This window comes from Melanostigma gelatinosum (genome assembly GCF_949748355.1).
Source record: "Melanostigma gelatinosum genome assembly, chromosome: 14".
NCBI classification, from domain to species: Eukaryota; Metazoa; Chordata; class Actinopteri; order Perciformes; family Zoarcidae; genus Melanostigma; species Melanostigma gelatinosum.
The window spans coordinates 5,928,016-5,947,573 of record NC_136647.1 but is presented as its reverse complement, the minus strand read 5'-3'; the positions used below and the strand labels follow the sequence as shown (position 1 = coordinate 5,947,573).

At 41.2% G+C, this 19,558-nt stretch overlaps 1 protein-coding gene across 1 annotated transcript in view; it reads left to right on the top strand.

The window, feature by feature from the left end:
• Window positions 1-19,558, top strand: part of cadm1a (cell adhesion molecule 1a) — a 318,772-nt gene that overhangs the window by 240,782 nt on the left and 58,432 nt on the right. The window contains exons 3-5 of the mRNA XM_079283399.1: window positions 6,717-6,863; window positions 18,735-18,887; window positions 19,225-19,362. Coding sequence (XP_079139525.1) covers window positions 6,717-6,863; window positions 18,735-18,887; window positions 19,225-19,362 — 438 coding nt within the window. The remainder of the gene's footprint in view (window positions 1-6,716; window positions 6,864-18,734; window positions 18,888-19,224; window positions 19,363-19,558) is intronic.

The following is a 19,558-nucleotide window of genomic DNA, read 5'->3' as shown; positions in this document are numbered from 1 at the left end:
GCTAGGTCTGGCCATCGGTTCTCTCAGTTACAATATTAGAGGTGCTGAGATATGAGAACACGGCAACAAAACTACGACAAGCTCGGTTGGTCAAAGATACACCGGGAAGTTGTTCCGTGAACCGTCTAACATGCAAGTCTCACCCTCAACTCGTCAAATACAGCAGCTTGGTCACTGCCCCTCGACATTTGATTCCGATGCACGGAGGCACCCTTTAGCGTCTAGTTGTGTGTGTGTGTAAGCATGTCTCCTCGTGTTTAGACACAACTATAACTGTATCATTTAAAAACCACAATCGCAAGCAGCAGTCACGAGCACGATCCTGTTCTAACGCCTGAGAATGTGTTTAAACGGTGATGGATGTTTACAACAGAGCATTTGAGTGATCATTTTACCGTTCACCTTTGTTCTTTCTTCGACAAACCTGCTGTTTTGTTGTATGATGTGATCGCCTGACCGCTCGTGTTTGTTGTCCAGATCAACTGCATCATTACGTTGCATGGCCTGTAGCCGTTATTGCGGAGAATAATCCTGCTGGTATTTAATAGCGCTGTACTTGCAGACTTTTCCAGAAAGATCAATCAGGAATCAACTATTTGCAGTCAACACAGAGACACACAATCAGACTTGCTCAAACACATCCGTGAAATCATGCAATCAGACCGGACTGACGCCAATCAGACATTGGTAAAACCACAGTCACTCTCACACACACACACACACACACACACACCCGTACACACATAGACACTCTGGCAAAGATTTGTTTTTATGTCAGCAGGAGCCATACCATCAAGAGGAGAAAATGATTGTATGCTGTCCAATGCACTCCTTGAAATGTCAAAATGAAATGAATGTCTCTCGATTGGTTGTGAAGATCACAAGCGGTGCACGCAAATGTTAAGTACAACAATTAAAGAGACACTATTCTACATAAGATGACAGAATGTTGCATCATGTTTTTGATTGAGACCGTATGAATAAATGTATGTCTACAAGTAGAACTTGTAAAAAATGCAATACTAGTGCTATTACGACTAATAACACCACAGGGAGACACATTGACAGACTGATGCCCGGATTAATATTTCATATTTTCAGCAACCCCTTCGTCCTTCAATCCTGTGAGCGAGTGATTTGTGATCAACAAAACAAAATCTACAAATAAAATTGATGTCAGTTCGACAGTGGGTTTGATTTCCTGATGGAAATCTTTGTCACTGTCACGGTGGCTATCTGTGTGACCTAACTTATTATGCATGCATTTTTTATTGAATCAAATGGGAACATGCCGCTGTTAGCCGAGGCAAATGGAACATGCCGTTTCTTTCCTTCCATTTCAGCCTGAGTGAATTTGGGCCTCAGGCTAGCTTTGTACATTGCGGTGTAGAGTGTCATTGTCTGACAACTTTAATCTGGGATTGGCTGCTTCGACTTTTTCACATGGATGGCCAAAGGCTGAAATCCCCAGCAACCCCCTTTAAGTGCCATAGGACAAATATGTTACTGGCCATTGTTAAAAAAAGTTGGAAATACCAAAGGGGTATGACACCGGCTAAAACGTAAAAAGTACACTTTGTCAATTTTAACCGTATCTATTTGTATTTGTCAAGAAATACCTTTAAAGGCCCAAAGCATAGCTCAATATTTGCCTCATTTGAAAACTACATTTACAACCACAAATCCAGCACTTGGGAAAATTGCTAGCAAGAAACGCATACCTATTTATATTTTTGTTCCTGATTAGCCTATATTCAAGAAAAATGTATATTTTGTTGTCTATACCACTTAAGAGTTCAAGCATTACTAGCCTTTACCCATTTTTTACACATCATGTATACTTTATGTTTAGATTTAGAGTCACTTCAAAACTACAATTTTGTAGAATCCAGGAAAGCACTTGGAGTGTATTTCAACAGTTTTTAAAAGTCCCTGCAAGCTGGGTCATGATTCTGTTAACAGACTAACATGTTATTCCAAAATGAACAATGGCCAGACGAGTCTGGATGTGAAAACTCATGTAAAGTGTGCTTTGGAAAAAGGTTTTGTCATTGTCAGTGAACAATAACTCTCCAGCAATTAGGCTATCTCAAAATCAAAACATATTTCCCCGCAGCTGCTCTGGTTTTGTCTGTTTGAAATGGAGGCCAATAAGGCATCGACATATTCCTGCTCGTCGCCGCACAGTTTAGAGTTTCCTGGTCTAGATTGATGCAGAGCATAGTAATATGTCCACCCTCGAGGTAGTATATTGCTTGGGAGATTGGAAAGATGTGCACTTCAGAGCTTTGCTGAATGAGTGACAGCGCTCTTCCGTGGGGACCCTGACTTATTGCCATTGAAATACTGTACACCAGATGTTCTACTTCCCTCAACCGTTTCCTCAGACTAATGTTCAACTGTCAGCCGCTTCATCCGTCCGGTGGACAAATGGATGGTGATCGTCCCTTTGTGAGTGTGTGTGAATGCAGAAGCTCATTTTTGATGAGAAAAGGCAAATTGGACGAGCAATTGCACAATACTCCCACCAACATCTCTGATCTGTCATTATCATCATGTCTATTTCAGTAATATGAGTTTATCGTCTACTGTTCTCACACCGATGTGCAGCGCTGTCAGCTGCGACTAAATGTGTCTCAGTGAAAGCTTCAATGTGAGCGTTTTGTTTGAAGGGAGTGTGTTGTTAGTTTTGTCCCCCTGCCCCTCAGTTGGTAAACTTGATGCACCGACACTTGTCACACGTCTCGATGGGCTGTCTCTCACGAAAAGGCTTATAAGCAGCTTCCATAAAGCCCTCACAGGTTTTCGAAGAAGCACACAGGGAATGCCGCCATTTGCATTTAAAAAAAACGTTGACACAGAGCTTCACCGTGTTTGTCAGTTTTCTGGCACTCATGAAATATTCATTCTGTGATCGCAAAGAAATATTTGGACATTGTTCTGAATCGAGAACTATATTTATATGATCGTGGTTGTGACAGTTTGCTATGTCGACAGCATATCGGATCATTGAAGGTACCCGGTGTAGTTTACTTGTTTCTCAGCGAAACATAATGTTCGTCCTCGTGCACACGAAGTACAAATAATGACCATAAACAGCACAAATTAGTTGATCACGATCATTATCCACAAGTTAAATTACCCTTATCATGTTCAGTCTGCAGTATAAAGTATAATTTGATAAAACAAAATTGTGTAATTACCAATAATTGTTTATATTCGTACCTAATAATTATGTACAGCTTTAATTCTGCAGTAATTTAATTTTTTTATGTTTACACTACCTCATAATAAAAGAAGTAGTGGTTTGGCCCTTTAAGGCAAAACTTGTTTGTGAGGAAAGGTTGCCTGATAACAAACTGTTTGGCCCTTGTTTTTGTTTTTTTTCTTTGTTTTTTAAAGTGACATTCCAAACTCACCTCCAGCTCAAGACTTTCATGCCAAAAATAATGTCAAAAAAGCTTTGGGTTGCAGCTTCAAACAGCCTTCGCCGTGCACAATGTAAGAAGTGCTTTTCCTGCAGCACCTCTGACAGTGTCCTAGCTGACCGCGGCGGCACATGGTTGTTGTTGTTGGCCATTAATTAGTGTAAAGCCCACCGCCTCCCCGTACCGTCTTTCAGCGTGTCACAGTTGTTTATTGAGCACAACAGGAACAATTAGGCAGCTGACATGGCAGCCGCCACTTGAAGTCCGTCGGACTACCGTCGCCTGACTTAACACACAACTTAGCAGACACATTGCAGCACCCTGCTGCTGCCTTGTAACCTTCAGAGGATGCCTTGAAACGCGTTCTCCAGTATGTTAGCGTATTATCATAACCAGATGCCCACCTTACCGCCCACCTCGGCACATGTTTGAAAAACGAGGCTCGGTCTTGAATATTAAAGATGGCAAGGTTCATTTATTTAGGGCTGTGTTCGGGCCACCAAGGGATGCTCATTTGAATCTCGTTTGTAAAGCTGTCTATCCTTATCTGTCAGCATCAGAGGATGCAATGTCTCTCTTCCCACCTCATCCTCCTTCTCCACTAAATGGCAGGGATATTTAGAGGTGCTTGACAACTGAGGCATGCAAATTAGCAGTTGATGTTTCCTGAATTATTTTTTTGTTTCTTTCACTTCTCACCCCCCCTACCGCCCCTGAGTCGGTCCTTTTAGCCTCTGTGAGAAGATGTTATTTGTGATGCTATTTTTGTGGCTGTGTAGGAGGAGAGTGTTAGGAGGGATTACAAAGACTTTATCCATAAGTTTTCTCTTAACCTCAATTGCAAGCTTGGCAGTGTTTACATGATCTGGTTTAAGGTTGGCAGTCCACAATTACATTTATGTAACCATTTATCTCAAAATGAATGAAAAGTAATTCACGAGAACACCCAACTCCATTTGTACGTCATAGCCTCATATTGAACCAGCTGTTTGTAATTGCTGTAATATCCATGAGGTGGAATGCTGGTACAATGTAGTGCTTTTCCAAATGAACACTGATAAAAATCAGTGGAGGGAAAGCAGTGAATGTGTTTTCCTTTTACTGAGAGCATCAAATGCCAGGACTGGGTCACAGATTACACAATATCGGGCTGGAAATGTTTCAATCTGGCACGCGTGTTGCCTCGCACGGCAGCTGGGTTGCTGCTCTATCATGTGAGAATCGCGGGATCACAAATCACACGAAAATCCATCTTGTCAAGCTGGAAGTGATGCGCTTGTGCCTGAACCAACGGCGTTCGCGTAGATGCTGCAATAGCACCAGTCATATCAGAACTGGGAGAGTATTTTTTCATTGAAAGAAGAGCAAAAAAACGTCACTGAAGAGACGATTTCGCTCTTCTTCCATTATATGGTTCGTGGATCTGATGGGTTGAATGTGACCCATGATTAACGGTGGTTAACAGATGGTTCATCCAATCACATTCCAAGAATTTTGTGGAAACAGTTTTCCAATGACGTCTTCTCCCATGGTTCTGTGTAACTAACGCATCAGGTTAGCATACGTGGGGTGTCAGAAACAAATGTGTCATTTTATCTTATATAATGTGTCAGAGTGGAAAACAAGCCAAGCTGTGTCCGGGACGCCTCACGAGGCCCGAATGGTTATCTTTTATATTGCCTCCTTTTGGCTACGGTAGTTTGATAACATCTACGACAAGCTTGCTGACAGACCTAATCCTTTGGACATCATGAAAAAGCCAAGCAGGTGCTCAGTTTAATTGCTTCCCCTTTTAGTCTGACGTGTGTCTCGGAGGACACGGACAGACCACGGAAAATCACAAATGTCTCGTAGTCCGATCTTGGCAATCTGTAGGAGTTTGTTCAATACAAAGCCAGTTAAAAGTAACAAAAGTTAATGTGTTAATATGTATTCTATAAGTGATTCTGTGTTTCTAATTATCTGCTCTGTCAGTCGGATGTAATTTTGGTGCCGAGCGTGTTTTTTTTAATAAGATGTGGACAAGCTGCTGGACAGGACAGTCTTATTAGTACACCTGCAGTGTGTTCTCCTGCATGACCACCTGCACCTTTTTCCAGTATTGTTGTCTAATGTGTTCTACAGTGTTGTTTCTATTACTGAGTAGCATAAACATTTCAAATACACTCACTTGGTATCCAAAATTGCTGATTTGACATTTCACTTTGCCTGCCTGCTTGCGTTTCTCCATGGTGCCATGTAGCCTAAAGCGTGTCTGTGTGCATGTGTTCTGCATCTCACCATGAAATATATTGTGCCGGGGACTGATAACTAACAGCCACTCCACTGGCAACCTGCCAGGTGTTTGTTTTGTTGCAATCATTTAAAATAAACCAAAGCCACTCAAGGCAACAATGGATGCAACCCCAAAGCAAAGTCTGAGATGTTATTACTGTAGTTTTTCAAATCAAAGTAGCACAGAGCTAGCAAGAATCCATTTTTCATTCTTCAGATACTGTTTGTGAAACGACGAAGTGTAGCAATCTGAGTTGCAGCTGATGACCGACGAAGACCGTGAACGATTTTTCTCAGCCCACAGGCCTGTTGACTTTCTCTGGTCACTCGCTTCTCTTTATTTCCCGTGGACATGCATTAAAGGGTTTTGTTCCACCACTTGCTGCAGGTTACCAATGCCAATTAAATGGTAAAATAAACCAAAACACTTACTAGATAAAAGGAGAATATAAGGCACATATATATACAACAAACTGTTCTAGAGCATTGTCTGCAGTAACATCTTGTTATTGTCTGCAGTGCTTGTTATTGTTATTGTTGCATGGTAGCGCATGACGGTATTTCTTATTTTTAATCATTTTTAATGTCCAGCTCAGGTAAAATAGATAAGACTGTAGGCCTTTCTCACAGCATATATTCTGACTTGGGTGTTACTGATAGCACTAACTATAGCTCTGTTCATTTCAACTGTTGAAATTGAACGTGAGCCAACATGCAGATACCAGGAAGCAGCTAAATAGAATTTGGCAAAAATGAATTTCATTTCTCACACCTGTGCTTTTCCTACTGTGATAAGTCAAAATGTCTTATGTTAAAAATATCTGTCCTCACTCGGTAGGTTTTCACGCCGCTTTCCTTTAATCCCATGAGTGCTGATCATTTCTGTTCACGCCTCCCTCCTGGTTTCCATTAACACACCTGAAATTTAGACCCTTAAAAGGACTTGTCCTTTGGGTTTCCCTAACTTCTTTGCATTTGTCGATACACCTGTGTTCCTGTCTTTTTCTTTTCCAGATGGGTTTCAGAACCTGGTGACAGACAACGTGTCGGTGGTGGAGGGCGAGATGGCCATCATCAGCTGTCGAGTGAAGAACAATGACGGGTCCGTTATCCAGCTGCTCAACCCCAACAGGCAGACGATTTACTTCAGCAACATGAGACGTGAGTGTTCTGCAATCTTTACGGGGTGTTGTTGTGTACTGTTGTTGGGGAACAATCATTTTGTTTTGACCGGATGAAAACAGCCATTAATGTGCAATGTTTCATTCAAAGCCGTCACTAATGCAGCCAATTTCAATTTTAATTGTTTCCTCCTTCATGTTGCAACTGAGAGGCTGGAACAAAATGAGATATACCAACATGAACAGGCTGATGGGACTATTGCTGATTTGTTTGGCACTGTTTCCCACGCGTGGTTTTGATTCATGGTCAGTTTGTTCAGAACACAAGGTCAGGGTTCAAAATGCAACGTAAATATATATGTCGGCAGTTAAGGCTTAATTAGCTATCTGGTGTGGCTAAACGGCTAGCTAATCATCTTGTAGTGTCTGAATGCTCCCAAGTCATTCTCAAGTCAAGAGGGAAGGAAGGCAACGAAACACAACAATAGAAGTCACAGGGATGGTTTCATTTTGAATTTGCATCACACTATGAGGATGACTTCTACCCTGTGATTGACAGGTTGCGATCGTGCCTTTGACCAGGCTTGGAGTTGTCTTTGTTTTAACGCCGAACTCGTAGCCCACAAACGCAGGTGACGACCCCTTGACTACTCTCTCCTTTTATACAGTCGATGCTCCCTACGCTAGTCTCCTCAGCAAACCTTTCCATCGCAATGTTAACATCAGAGCTAGATTTGATAAACGGGTCAGACTACACTGTCCCAGGAGGGGATCCTCCCACACCAAGGGGTTGAATCCCTCAGTCCGACTGCTGTTGAGAAGTGTAAAAAAAATGTTGTTGGTTCATTACAGAAGTGTGACGGGCCATTGTGAAACTAAGAGAAACACTGCCTCAGACGAAGTCAGACAAAATCACCCGTTTACCTTTTTGTAGATTCGATGGAGTTACGAGATTTAGTCCCAGGTTCTTTTTTTAATACTTTTAATTTGTTAAATTTCCCTCATATATGACAATATATGGCAAAAAGATAACAGTTGCAGTCTTAAAAGACTTAACATTGCCATTAAAGTATGCCCAGGTTTCACTAAACATTCCAGATTATCCTCCTGCACTTGATATACAGTACAGTTGTATCGGTTTAGGAAAACATCATAGATCATCTCAGGGTTTATTATGAGGCTGTCAGAGGATGAAGTAGGCTGTAACGGGGAGTAGACACTGTCCGCTGCAAGTGAGAAATCATTCAGCGCTGCCATGTCTTTATGTGATTGATATGGAATGTGTTTAATTATATTCTGAAGCAGTTTGATGTGATCAGATGACATGGAAATCAATCCCAGTGAGGCATTTATTTATGTCAGTTCCACTGGTTCATTTTGCAGCCAGTCATAAAATTAGACAGACAGTTGACACATCATTTGCATTTGGTAAAAGTTGTGTCAAGCCGCAGTTTGACGACAAATCTGATGAATTCGGAAAAACATGATAAACTGTGTAGCTTAACCAAATCATGTGAATGGAGCCGGCAGTAAAGCTGTAAAACATTGATTCATATTTTCTTACATTACTTGCACTTCTTCCAGGCAGCTGCATTAAGTTTGACCCACATGTCTGCTGTAGGATTGATACAGAATGAGGTTAATATAATCCACCAAACATGGTTTGCTTTCAGCATGCCTGCTTTAATAAAAGCGGCTCATATCCCTAAACATTTAATGACCTGTTGTGCTTATTCTTATCCTGCCCAATTATAATGTCACAGCTCTAATTAGCTGTATTCAGTTGGACATACTCTGTGCCCTGTCTTGCCAGCTTTCGGGTTTTTTAATTATGTTTTTTGAGCCCCTGAGTTTAGAATGTTTAGTATAAAATATAGTCGACCTCTGTAATTATATACCAACATTATTTTTATGTTGGAAGTTCAAAATGTACAAAGATCAGCGCTTATGATTAATTATTGGCTTTTATAGTGCTCTGAGCAGGTTGTATCCCAGCACTGTTCATCTACAAGTAATTCGCATTAGCAAATATGGTTTTGATATAACAAGGTCCTGTTTATATTGTACATTTTTTGTATATTTTGACTTGTTTATTGAGCTAAGACTTCAGCTGTGTGCCTAAACATAACGTACATAGCCTCATGACATAGTTCTTTCAACATTTGGATCCATAAGAGACTTCCTGGCCCCCTGTGAGTCGGGTGTCAGGCCCTCCTCCACACTCACCACCCCTCCTTAGTCATGTTCACTGCCTAACAAACACACCCTCTACATATTATACAAGGGCACACTCGCAGAAAGGCTTCGTGCTAAACCAAGCTCTGTATTTATCCGCTGTTGTGCAGAGCCGCAGTGAGCCGACTCCCACAAGCTGGCTGTCAAGAGCAAGGTGTTTTTTCTTTGATGGGGGGGCTCCTTGATCTCCTGTGATCCCTCCCAGGCATCTTCGCCGCAGCTGCACTGCTTCATTATGACATGGCAACCACCAGGCAGCCTCCAAACAACATGGCCCCTTTCAAAATATCACATCTGCCACCTCCGTCTGAGTCCACAGTGGTGGTGAGTGTGAGATGGAGAGCAAGAGAGGGTAAAGAGACAGGAAGGAATGAGTGCTTTGAAACCGGCTGCAGGTACGTTCACAGAATGAACCTGAATGTTGGTCACCGTACTGTTGCACTTCATATCCACTCAGAGTGGTCCGGATTTTACCCCCGTTGCGTAAAAAGCCGTAAGAGAGTATTTATACACAGTGGTGGTGCTACCTTTTACTTTAGTAAAGGATCCGAGTACCTCTTCCACAACTAAAAAAAAAAAAAAAGTATGAGAGCAGTGGGTCACATCGTTCACCTCACACGAAGCAGCAGCAGCTAACTTCTGTGACAAGAAGAAGTAATGATGCTTTAACATGTATTGTTGTTCTCACTGTTTTTAGTAACCAGATATGCACAGATGGTGACGTGTCCAAGACACAATGACCTGTGTAACATGTGAAGACTGTTGCTAGAGGTAGTAAACACCCAGCTGGAATGTTGCAGCTCTAACTGCCATTTGTTTTTTTGTTTTTTTGTTTGTTTTCCCCCAATGTAAGACACAATCCTTCAACGGCTAATGTTATGTCCCTGAGATGACCTATTTTAGTTAATTTGCATGACTTTCATTATTAAATTCAACACTAAGCAGGGAGCGCTGTGACACAACACACTTTCTAAATTATGACACCACCAACGGTTTTTGCAATGCACAAAGACAATATTTAGATTAGTTCCTAAATGTTAATAACATGAGGGCTTCTCAATAACATTATCAAATTTAAGCTAATATTCAAACTCCTCCCATAACTTTGACCAAATCTGGACCACGTCTTCAGCTAACCAACCAGCATATTACTAAATACACATGCGGAAACCCCTGACCTCACTCGCCAAAGCGAAATGTATTTTTCTTGAAATACATGGTTGCTTGTATCAAAAAAGACGACTAGGAGCACTTGAGCAGTGACACACAAACACTGCCCTTGTTCTCCTGTGGAGGTAGGGAAAGATCGCAGCTTCTGTAGCAGTGGGTGATCTGAAGGCCAGCAAGGATCAGGGTGAAAGGCTTTGTGTGAAAACAACTCAATAAGGCAGCTTAGAAGGAAAAAGCATTTTATTATGTAACATATTTCTACTTGAAGGACACGATGGGACCCACAGAAGCATTTATTTTAATGAATAGATTCAATAGCAATTGAGCTAACTGTGATTAATGACAACACTTAAAAATATATATCTAAATATTTAAGTTTATATATATATATAATCTATATTTCCTGATGGGTACAAAGACTGCCCCATTGAAAATGAATAGTGACCTAAGAGTGATTGACGCGCCGTGGTGGTTTTGTTACACAATCAGGATATACATGTTGAATCAGCAGTTTCTCACTGTGTATCATGTCATCACTCATACCAATTGCATGTTGCTTTTTCTGGGTCGGCGACCACAATTTCTAACAAGAAGTAACTGTTGGGTCATCTTCACACTTGAAAGGTTTCTGGTATGTTAATGTCAAGTGGAAACAGCAGGAGGGAGTCCAACCGGAACAAGATGGCTGAGATAGTCTTTCAACTCACTCTTGGCTTTCGAGTGTTTCAAGGAGCTCTCTGTCTTTTAAATATGAGAACACTTTTGTGGGATTTATAGCTGGGTTAAAAGGATTGTTCTGGTGTTTTGAAGTGGGGTGTATAAGTACCTGGGTCGCGTTTCTGGTCACCCGAAAAAGTGTTCTGTGGGATAGAATTACAGTTTTATTCAATCGAATCTTGTGCCTTTGGCGAAAGCACAGACAAAGGCTTTAGTTCTCTGCTTGAAATAGCTTTCTCATGGAAAGGTAAACCAGCTATTATTTTGTAAACATGGCTAAGGTTAATCTGATATCGATTTAATTTTTTATTTTTTTTAGGTGGACCTTTCTTTTGAGTGGCTGAGATACAATTAACGGTTGTGCAACATGTTTTTGCCCATGTGAGAGGAGTCAGAGTGGAAAGTCTGACATTTAAGTTGGGCATTTTGAATGGCAGGGCGTTTCATGTGAACACAAGAGATTTTATACTTGAAGATTGTGCCAAATGTAAAAGCATTGCGTTGTAGCCTTTTGGAAAAAAAAGTGGTTTCGAACTGCAATCTGAATGTGAAGCAGGACGTTTGCTTCTGTTTCAGCAGAATTGGCTCAGGGATTTGGTGCAAGATCACTGTTGTGGGCATTGTGTCTCAAGTACCAGTATTAGTGTGGAAACAATTGAGAGACTGTGATCGGATGCGTCTCAAGGATATAAAACTGAACTAAATGGAGCGGATTTAAATATACACAATATCAACATAATGCTTTAGCAATATTTTAATGAAAATGAAAAGACAGAAGTGCAGAAGAAGGACTGATTAAATAAAAAAGATAATGTGACTGATAATAACAGTCACGTTACTTTTGATTAACTCAAAGGAACATAAGAACAGGGAGTACTCTGATCAGCTGTGCCAAAGAGAGAAAAGCCCCCGAGTCTTAACAACTGCTGAAGCGATGCTAAATGTCCCCATACTTTGGGTTTAGGTGGTGACTACACAGTGATTTGGAAGCCTGGACTTCACCTAGAGTGGGGAGGGAGGAGGTTTTTTTGTAAACAAATGTAATTACCCCCGGCCCACCTTGTCTCACCCATTGTGACACCCAGTGAAAAAAACGTTGATGTGCTCCTCTCAAAAACTAGCAGCAGCCACGAATCACAATTGGTTGCAGACACTTAGGCGAGGCACACTTATCATCGCCTGCTCTCTCTGGATGGGAGCATCCTCGGCTGAAGCCGGGGGAAGAAATGATTTGAATGAAAGAAAGAATCAAGAGAGGGGGGGGGGGGGGGAGTATAAAGCCATACAGTCAGCACAGGTGAAATAGGAGCGAAAGAGCCATTAGAGGATGTATTGATCCCAGAGGATGTATTGATCCCAATTCTCGCATGTCTTAAAGTTTATTTTCACCAGAAAACTCATCCACTCTAATTTTATCTCCACTGCTACTTTTCAATGATGAGATCATGGCAGCTTGATGGGTTTTATTCATGACAACCTCAAAACATGAAATATGTATTTATCTCCATTCGAGGTGACCATGTAGGCCATATCAGAACTGAGGAAGTAGGAGATTAAGTGTTGAACAGGTTCTAATGCAGAGCATCAGCTAGTTGTGTTAGCCGTAGTTTTTGTCGTGGCCATAGATTTGTGAGGCCGATTCTCAGGCAACTTTGCCCTTTAATGTAAATGGTCTGGCAATGGAAGATTATAGTTGCCCATGCTGAGCAGAGACTCGTCAGAAAAACTCATTGCTATTTGTTATTCAATCAAACACTTAAAAAGCATATTTTTATCTTGAGAAACGACCTCCTTTCCTTTCTTCGTGTCAGTTGTGACTGTGAGATATTGTGATTCCCAGCTCCTCCTGTAAACATGTGAAAGTGTCCTTGAGTAAGACACTGAAACAAACTCAAATTGTCAGTGATGAGCTGGCCAGTGCTTTGCGCGCCAGCTCTGCTGCCGTGTGTGTGTGTGTGTGTGTGTGTGTGTGTGTGTGTGTGTGTGTGTGTGTGTGTGTGTGTGTGTGTGTGTGTGTGTGTGTAAAGCACTTTGTCCTTCTCAGGTTGGGAAGTGCTATCTATACACATCCCATTTAGTGTTTAAGTGCCGACTGGTAATATGAGACGGGACGTGATTCCGTGACCACAGGGTCGAATGCAAACATTAAAGGATTGGGTTGCCAACAATGTAAAAGATAAGTTCAAAGTTAAGCTAATGTGAAGTTTCATTAGTCTGAGTTCGGCCTGGCAGTCACGTTAAGGTTTGTTGCCACTTTGTTTTGTCCCAGCAGCAAACCTACATGCAACAAACCCCTCCCATTAAGAAACACTGTTTGTGGGAACTCAACGATGGAATTTTGCAGTGAAAAGACAGATTGCAGATACCAACCTTATTGGCTCAGACAGTCCGTGCATATCTTTTAAGACGCATGCCCATCCACTCATGCATGCGCACGTTTAGTTTACACTGCACTAATGTAACACTATTCACTACTCTGGCACTCAATGTTTACTCAACTCAAAATGTCTTTTTTTTTATGGTTTCCTCTATTTCTTTCAGAGAGTGGTAGACATACACAGCATTACAAACAAAACGTGCATAGAGGGCTTACAGAGTACAGGATTCATTAAAGCTGCCATACTGTTTATCTGCAGCAATCTGCATGGCAAGTGACACTGCACTCGATAACTTGAATAAGAAGAGGAACAATTAGCTTTCACATTGTCACCTACCTCTCAAAGTCTCCTTCTACTCTTCCGGCTTATCGCTGCTTTTAAATTAGCTTCATCACCATCAGCTGTAAAAAGTGACAGATCAGATAATGCGCAGCCTTTCAGAGTTTAGACGGACTCTTCCAAAGACCTGACTATCATTTACCTTTTGTCAGACATCTGTGATGTCCTTCTCCTGCTGTCAGATATGATAGAACAAGAGAAGAAGAAGAAGAACAGGGCAAAGGGAGCGTGAAGCTAAAGGTCACCCTCTCTTTTTGTCCAAACGCAGAGAGGATATATATTCTAGTGTGCTCTGATGGAACAATGAATGAACTGTCGGCTGTGTTGTTCACCTTCTGTTTGCCAGGACCGCCGCTTTTCATTTCTGAAGAAGACCACTGTGTTCAACCCTGCTGTGTGAACCACACTGTTCTCCATCGTCTGTCCTTGTATCTCTTTGAGCCGACAGTATTGTTGCCCTCAGCATGTGGAACTGTGTCCTTGCCGCAGTGTCTCAGTGTTTCTTCTCAATGTGTATTAGGAGGCATTTATTCATTCAGCTCATGCTTCTACCACAATGCCTTATTTAGAAGTGACGCATAAGAGGATTATGAGACCCCTGAGAAACGTTTTCTTGTGAAATGGATTATATCTGATTGGCATGGATTTAGTCGAATTGATGGAAGGAAGGCCATTGGCACAGGAACAAGCTATTTGATCGTTGTGCTGTTCAGAATCCCGATCGAGGAATGTTATTTGTAACACTGCAGGATATTTTAAAATTGGTGTTATTGGCTTATGAAATATTTTGGCTCCAGAGCTCTGAATCACCACCAACATCTCTGAGTTGGTAAACAATGCAGAGCGTGTCTAGCTGGTGTATTTGAGACAGAAAAACATCTTTATCAAAGTTATCAAAGTTACAGTCAAAGAGCCAAACAAACAAAGCATCTCTACTCTAGTTGAACTTGCAGGCAAAAGGTTAGTGGCTAACAGCAGCCTTGATGGAAGAGCTGTGGTTTCCAAGGTACTTCCTTGGTTAAATGTTAGGGTTGCTTTCCATCTCTTTTTTGAAGTTGTGCTGGCTCGCGGGGCTGGCTTTCCATCTGGACCCAGCAGACCTCAGCTCACTCAACATCTTGTGGAATATTTGTAAAGAGAAAAGGTGAAACGCACTGGAACATAACAGGAAATGTCAACTCTGGAGGAGAGATGAAATGATTCAATTCTTCTAAATCCGGATCAAATCTTTTTGATAACTTAAGTGTCCAACGTATTAATATCCGGCTACTTGCTCATTATTCTAAACATACATATTAGTTTTCCATCTCATGTTGATGACACCATTTTTGTATGTCCTCTTCCTGCAAACCAGGTTGTATCGTGGTTGTATTTTGCTTGTGGTAACCTTCTGACTTATTTTTAATTTAGAGGGGATATACTTTCTTACACTTTTTTAGTGCATCACTTGTGGACATACATTAATTTTTCTTTGTGGGCTGCCTAGGTCAGAAAACATGGGATTCAAAACAACATCAAAGCTTGTTCTAGAGACCATGATGTCCTACAAAGCTCGTATTAGTCACTTTGCCTAAAATCTAAGAATTCAACTTGGATGCTTGTACTGTTTCTCAGTTCATAACAGAAATATCAATATTGAGATGCTTACACTGCTGCCAGTAACCTTTACCACAGTGCCCTCGATTCATCCATTATATAGCTCCATATATCTTCATCATACCAGCAGCAAAAAAGTACGAGTAGCTTTCCCTCCGGAGCAGCTCTGCCTCTAAAAAAAACAGGTTGCACGCTTTCTTCAGTGCATCTGTATACTGCAGCATTGGTATGTTTTTAATCTGGCAGTATTTAATTCAATTAAATCATTAGGATTATAGTCTGACCCCTGATTTTAATGAGGGCTAACCAGGCTTTTGAATGAGCTACACTAATTAGGGGCGTATTATTCATGTGCCACAATAAGGGCTTCATTGTGCTTGGATAAAAGAATCGAATAGCTTCACGAATGGAAACCAACCATTTAAGTTTTTTTTTTTTTTTGCGAATGTGAAGAACGACGTGTGTGTAGGGAAAGAATAATCATTTGCATGAAAAATAGCCTGCTTGTATGCTGCGCTGTCAGATGGCTCCGTTCAAGGTTTTTCTTGTGTCTTTGTACTGTGAAGTATTGTCAGCAGACCTTTCTGGCAGGATAATCACAGACAGACAGAAGTGGGAAGGTGGCAGCAGCACATTATGTCATGTGCGAAGCAGCCAACAGTATGACCACGTTTTTTTATTTATTTTTTTTATTAGGCCAAACAGAGCATACATTTATGTTGCGATGAAATGCTTTACATTTTGTGTTGCACTTTCAATGATCATAAACATACTTATAATGCATTATGATCTGCTCATTGCACTGTACATTCACAGTAATAAGCACTTGTAAATAGATCATGCTTTACAACATTAATCATAACAAATGTATAATGACTTACAACTTCAAGTATCATAATGCTTCATAAATGCTGGTCACACGTGTTCCCCATTCCCAGAGCTGTAATACAATATAAGTGAGTGATCAGCAATTATGAAAGAAGGATACTTGACCGTATAAGTCATTTCACTCCGTGTTTAGGACATAGTATACATAAGGATTGCACAACTTGTGAGCTACTTCTCATTTACAATGCCCGGACCAACAAGGGCCTTTAAAGTAACAACCTACAGATTTCAACTAGAAAGGGTCGCTCAATAGAGCGCAGATCTCAGAGCCAGGTGTGTCTGCAACTACCGCTGCTATATTGTCGGTTGAATGAATACAACCCATCATTTGCTCACCGCTCCATCTAGACCGCAAGTGTATCAAACGGATACGCTCTCACTTTGCAGATGCTGGCGCGCGTCTCGAGAGTGTAACCGTGACTTGAAGAGTTTATTTTGGTTTGAAGTCTATTTCTTTCGACAATACACATGTAAATGTGAGGTTGGTAAAGAGGCACGGAAATAACTGTCTGCAGAGCAACAGATATACAGTCTATGGTTTTGCACACACATATAGCCGTGCAGTCGTATTCCTTGTGGACAATCCAAAGGCCTGTAATGGTCGCACCATGTCGCAGAGAGCAGGAGGAGCCTCGCCGTGGTGATACTTGCATTGTTTATTGTAATAAAGCATTATGGATATTTGAGTTCTTACACCTATAATTCTACAGTGCTATGAGCCGATTATCACACCTTATAAGTATGTGTATAATGCATTATAGACCAGGGCATTGTAAAAATGAAGTTTTTTTTCCTTCATGTGGTGGCAAAAAAAGTTTCATCTCCAGTCAGCACTTAATATGTGCCTGATGTTCTCGTTTAATGATGCACAAAATCAATTGTGGTGATTCGTTTTCTCATTTCTTACTGGCCGTCTCCCTCTCTCCTTTTCCAATCACTCTCCCTGTGTCAATCTCGTGACGTTGAAGGCAAATACACCCTGGCAATACAGCAGCATCACCTTCCTTCTGTTCATCTGTCAAATCATAATGTAGCCCGGCATTAAAAAAAAAAACCCTCTGTTTTGAGGTTTTGTGTGCCAGAAGTTTCCATGTTTAATGCTTTAAGCTTTAAGCAATAAAAAAAAAACAGAACCAGCGTACACAGATCTATACAAGGCGAGTGCCGAGTGTAAAGAGCCCGGAGTTGCCGTCAGTCAGACCAGAATTTATCAGCACATCAAAGGGGGATGGAGACGGGTAGGCTTTCATCTCTCCACATGTTGTCATTCTACATTACAGCTGATAGAGTGCGCTTAGGTAGATGGGAAAAACAAGGTAAGGCAAGATGAAAGTGGCTGCACGTGAGCAAGAGATAGGATTCGTGGATTTGTCCTCAATTGCACTGTAGGCCAACTAAATGTCAGCCTCTGTTTATACTGATCATGTTGTTAGCATGTTCTGTATGACTGCACGTGCCAAACAGGACTAAACAGGATGGAGTTATTCAAGTGTAAATTGTGTCTTTCTTTCTGTGATTTTCTTTCATTGGTTTCTCTGGAAAGTTCTTCGAAGCAGACTTGAAGCTATGATGCACTTCAAGCTATAATGACTTGTGGCGTCTTTGTGCATATACAAACTATTAAATATGCATTTTTACACAAACACGCCTTCTCAAAGAGAGGAAGAGGAAAACAGAAAACAACCTCTTATCATTGCTATTGTGCTATTATTATTTGTCTGTAAATGAATAGCTTTAAAAATGAATAGCGTAACAGCATAGCAAGCCTCAGTGTACAAGGAAGCACAGTTTTACAGTTATATACTGTACTTTACACTTCTAGAACTAGGGTTACAATGTCGTAACCGTTCTTACCGTCCATGAAAGTTGACTCCATGATATAACTCATTTCTGTCAACATCATGAAAAACTTTAACTCCCTCTCGCAGCATATGTGTTGACTGAAAGTCATTTATGCTGAACAGATACGTCACTTGCTACTCATTACTCAGGGCGAAATGGAGGCGACCCACCCCTCAAAGAACAGATCACAACAGAGGCAGATTGAAGGAAAGTGTAATGAAATGGCAATTCAGTCTGATTGCCAGGCTGCAGTGGATGACAGAAGAAATAGTAACGGTGAGGTATTCTGACCTCAATCCACTGAGCAAAAAAAGCAAACAAACAGAAAACAAAAAGCTAGAAGTGGAGATGGCACAGCACCTCAGAAGATGTCAGCTATGATGGGGTCTTCTTCCCGTCGTAGACCTCAAACAGTCGATCACTGAAAAGGATTTGACAGCAAATGTTGACATATGATGAGGTTTGGTTTGTCCATTTATGTTTGGCTCACTAAAATCGAGGGATCGAACATAAAAAGGGCTCCAAATCCTACACAGTTCATCTGATTCTAGAGGAGAAAATGTGTCCAAATACTTCACCGGTATGAATAATAAGTAAAGAGTAAAGTTCATTGTTGTATATTCTTTTATGACAGCGTTTGACTTGTGGTATTTACTGGTATTTGACTGCATATGTGTACGTCTTGTATGTGTATATACAGTATTCCATATGAATTGACAAAAGTACCGTGTGTTTTTCTCCTGCAGCACTGAAAGACGCTCGCTTTCAGCTGGTGAACTTCTCCGACAACGAGCTGCGGGTGTCGCTGTCTAATGTCTCTCTGTCAGATGAGGGGCGATATGTTTGCCAGCTCTACACAGACCCCCCCCAGGAAGCCTACGCTGACATCACCGTCCTAAGTACAACCGCAAAACACACACGCACATTAAGATATACACAAACACTCAATGTTATTAGTAGCAGCGAGGCAAAAGCCTTTTAATTAACATTTAGACTGTGGAAGACTGTGGAAAACTTCAAGACAAGGAAACCAGAAGTGCAGAAGTGTTAACAAATTTCTGTGTTTTAGGATACTCTCTCTAAATACCTATGCATTGGTTTTCAGATGAAAAAAGTGGTCTGGGCTTTTAATTACTCTTAAAAAAAAAAAGAAGTCGTCTCTCTGTCAGCTCTGTTTTCTTCTCAACATGTCGTGGCCCAATGTTTACAGAGATTTGTTTGTGTGTCCTGTCGCAGTTCCTCCAGGTAACCCCATCATCGAGGCCCGGGATGAGGTCCTGAGCGAGGGCAACGAGACAGAGATGACCTGCACTGCCATGAGCAGTAAGCCTGCTGCCATCATCAAATGGATGAAGGGAGATAAAGAGCTTCCAGGTAGATCGACTCCGCACATAAAGAGACGCTCACAATCATCTATCATGACAGTTCCTGTGTAAACACAATAAACCTGGTATGTAATATTGCAGACAAAGGTTTTTTTTCAAAAATATTTACTCATCGCTCTACTTTTTTGATTGCTGATCTGAACAAAGAATACTTCTGTGTGAAAGAACACACTGTGTTCCATGAA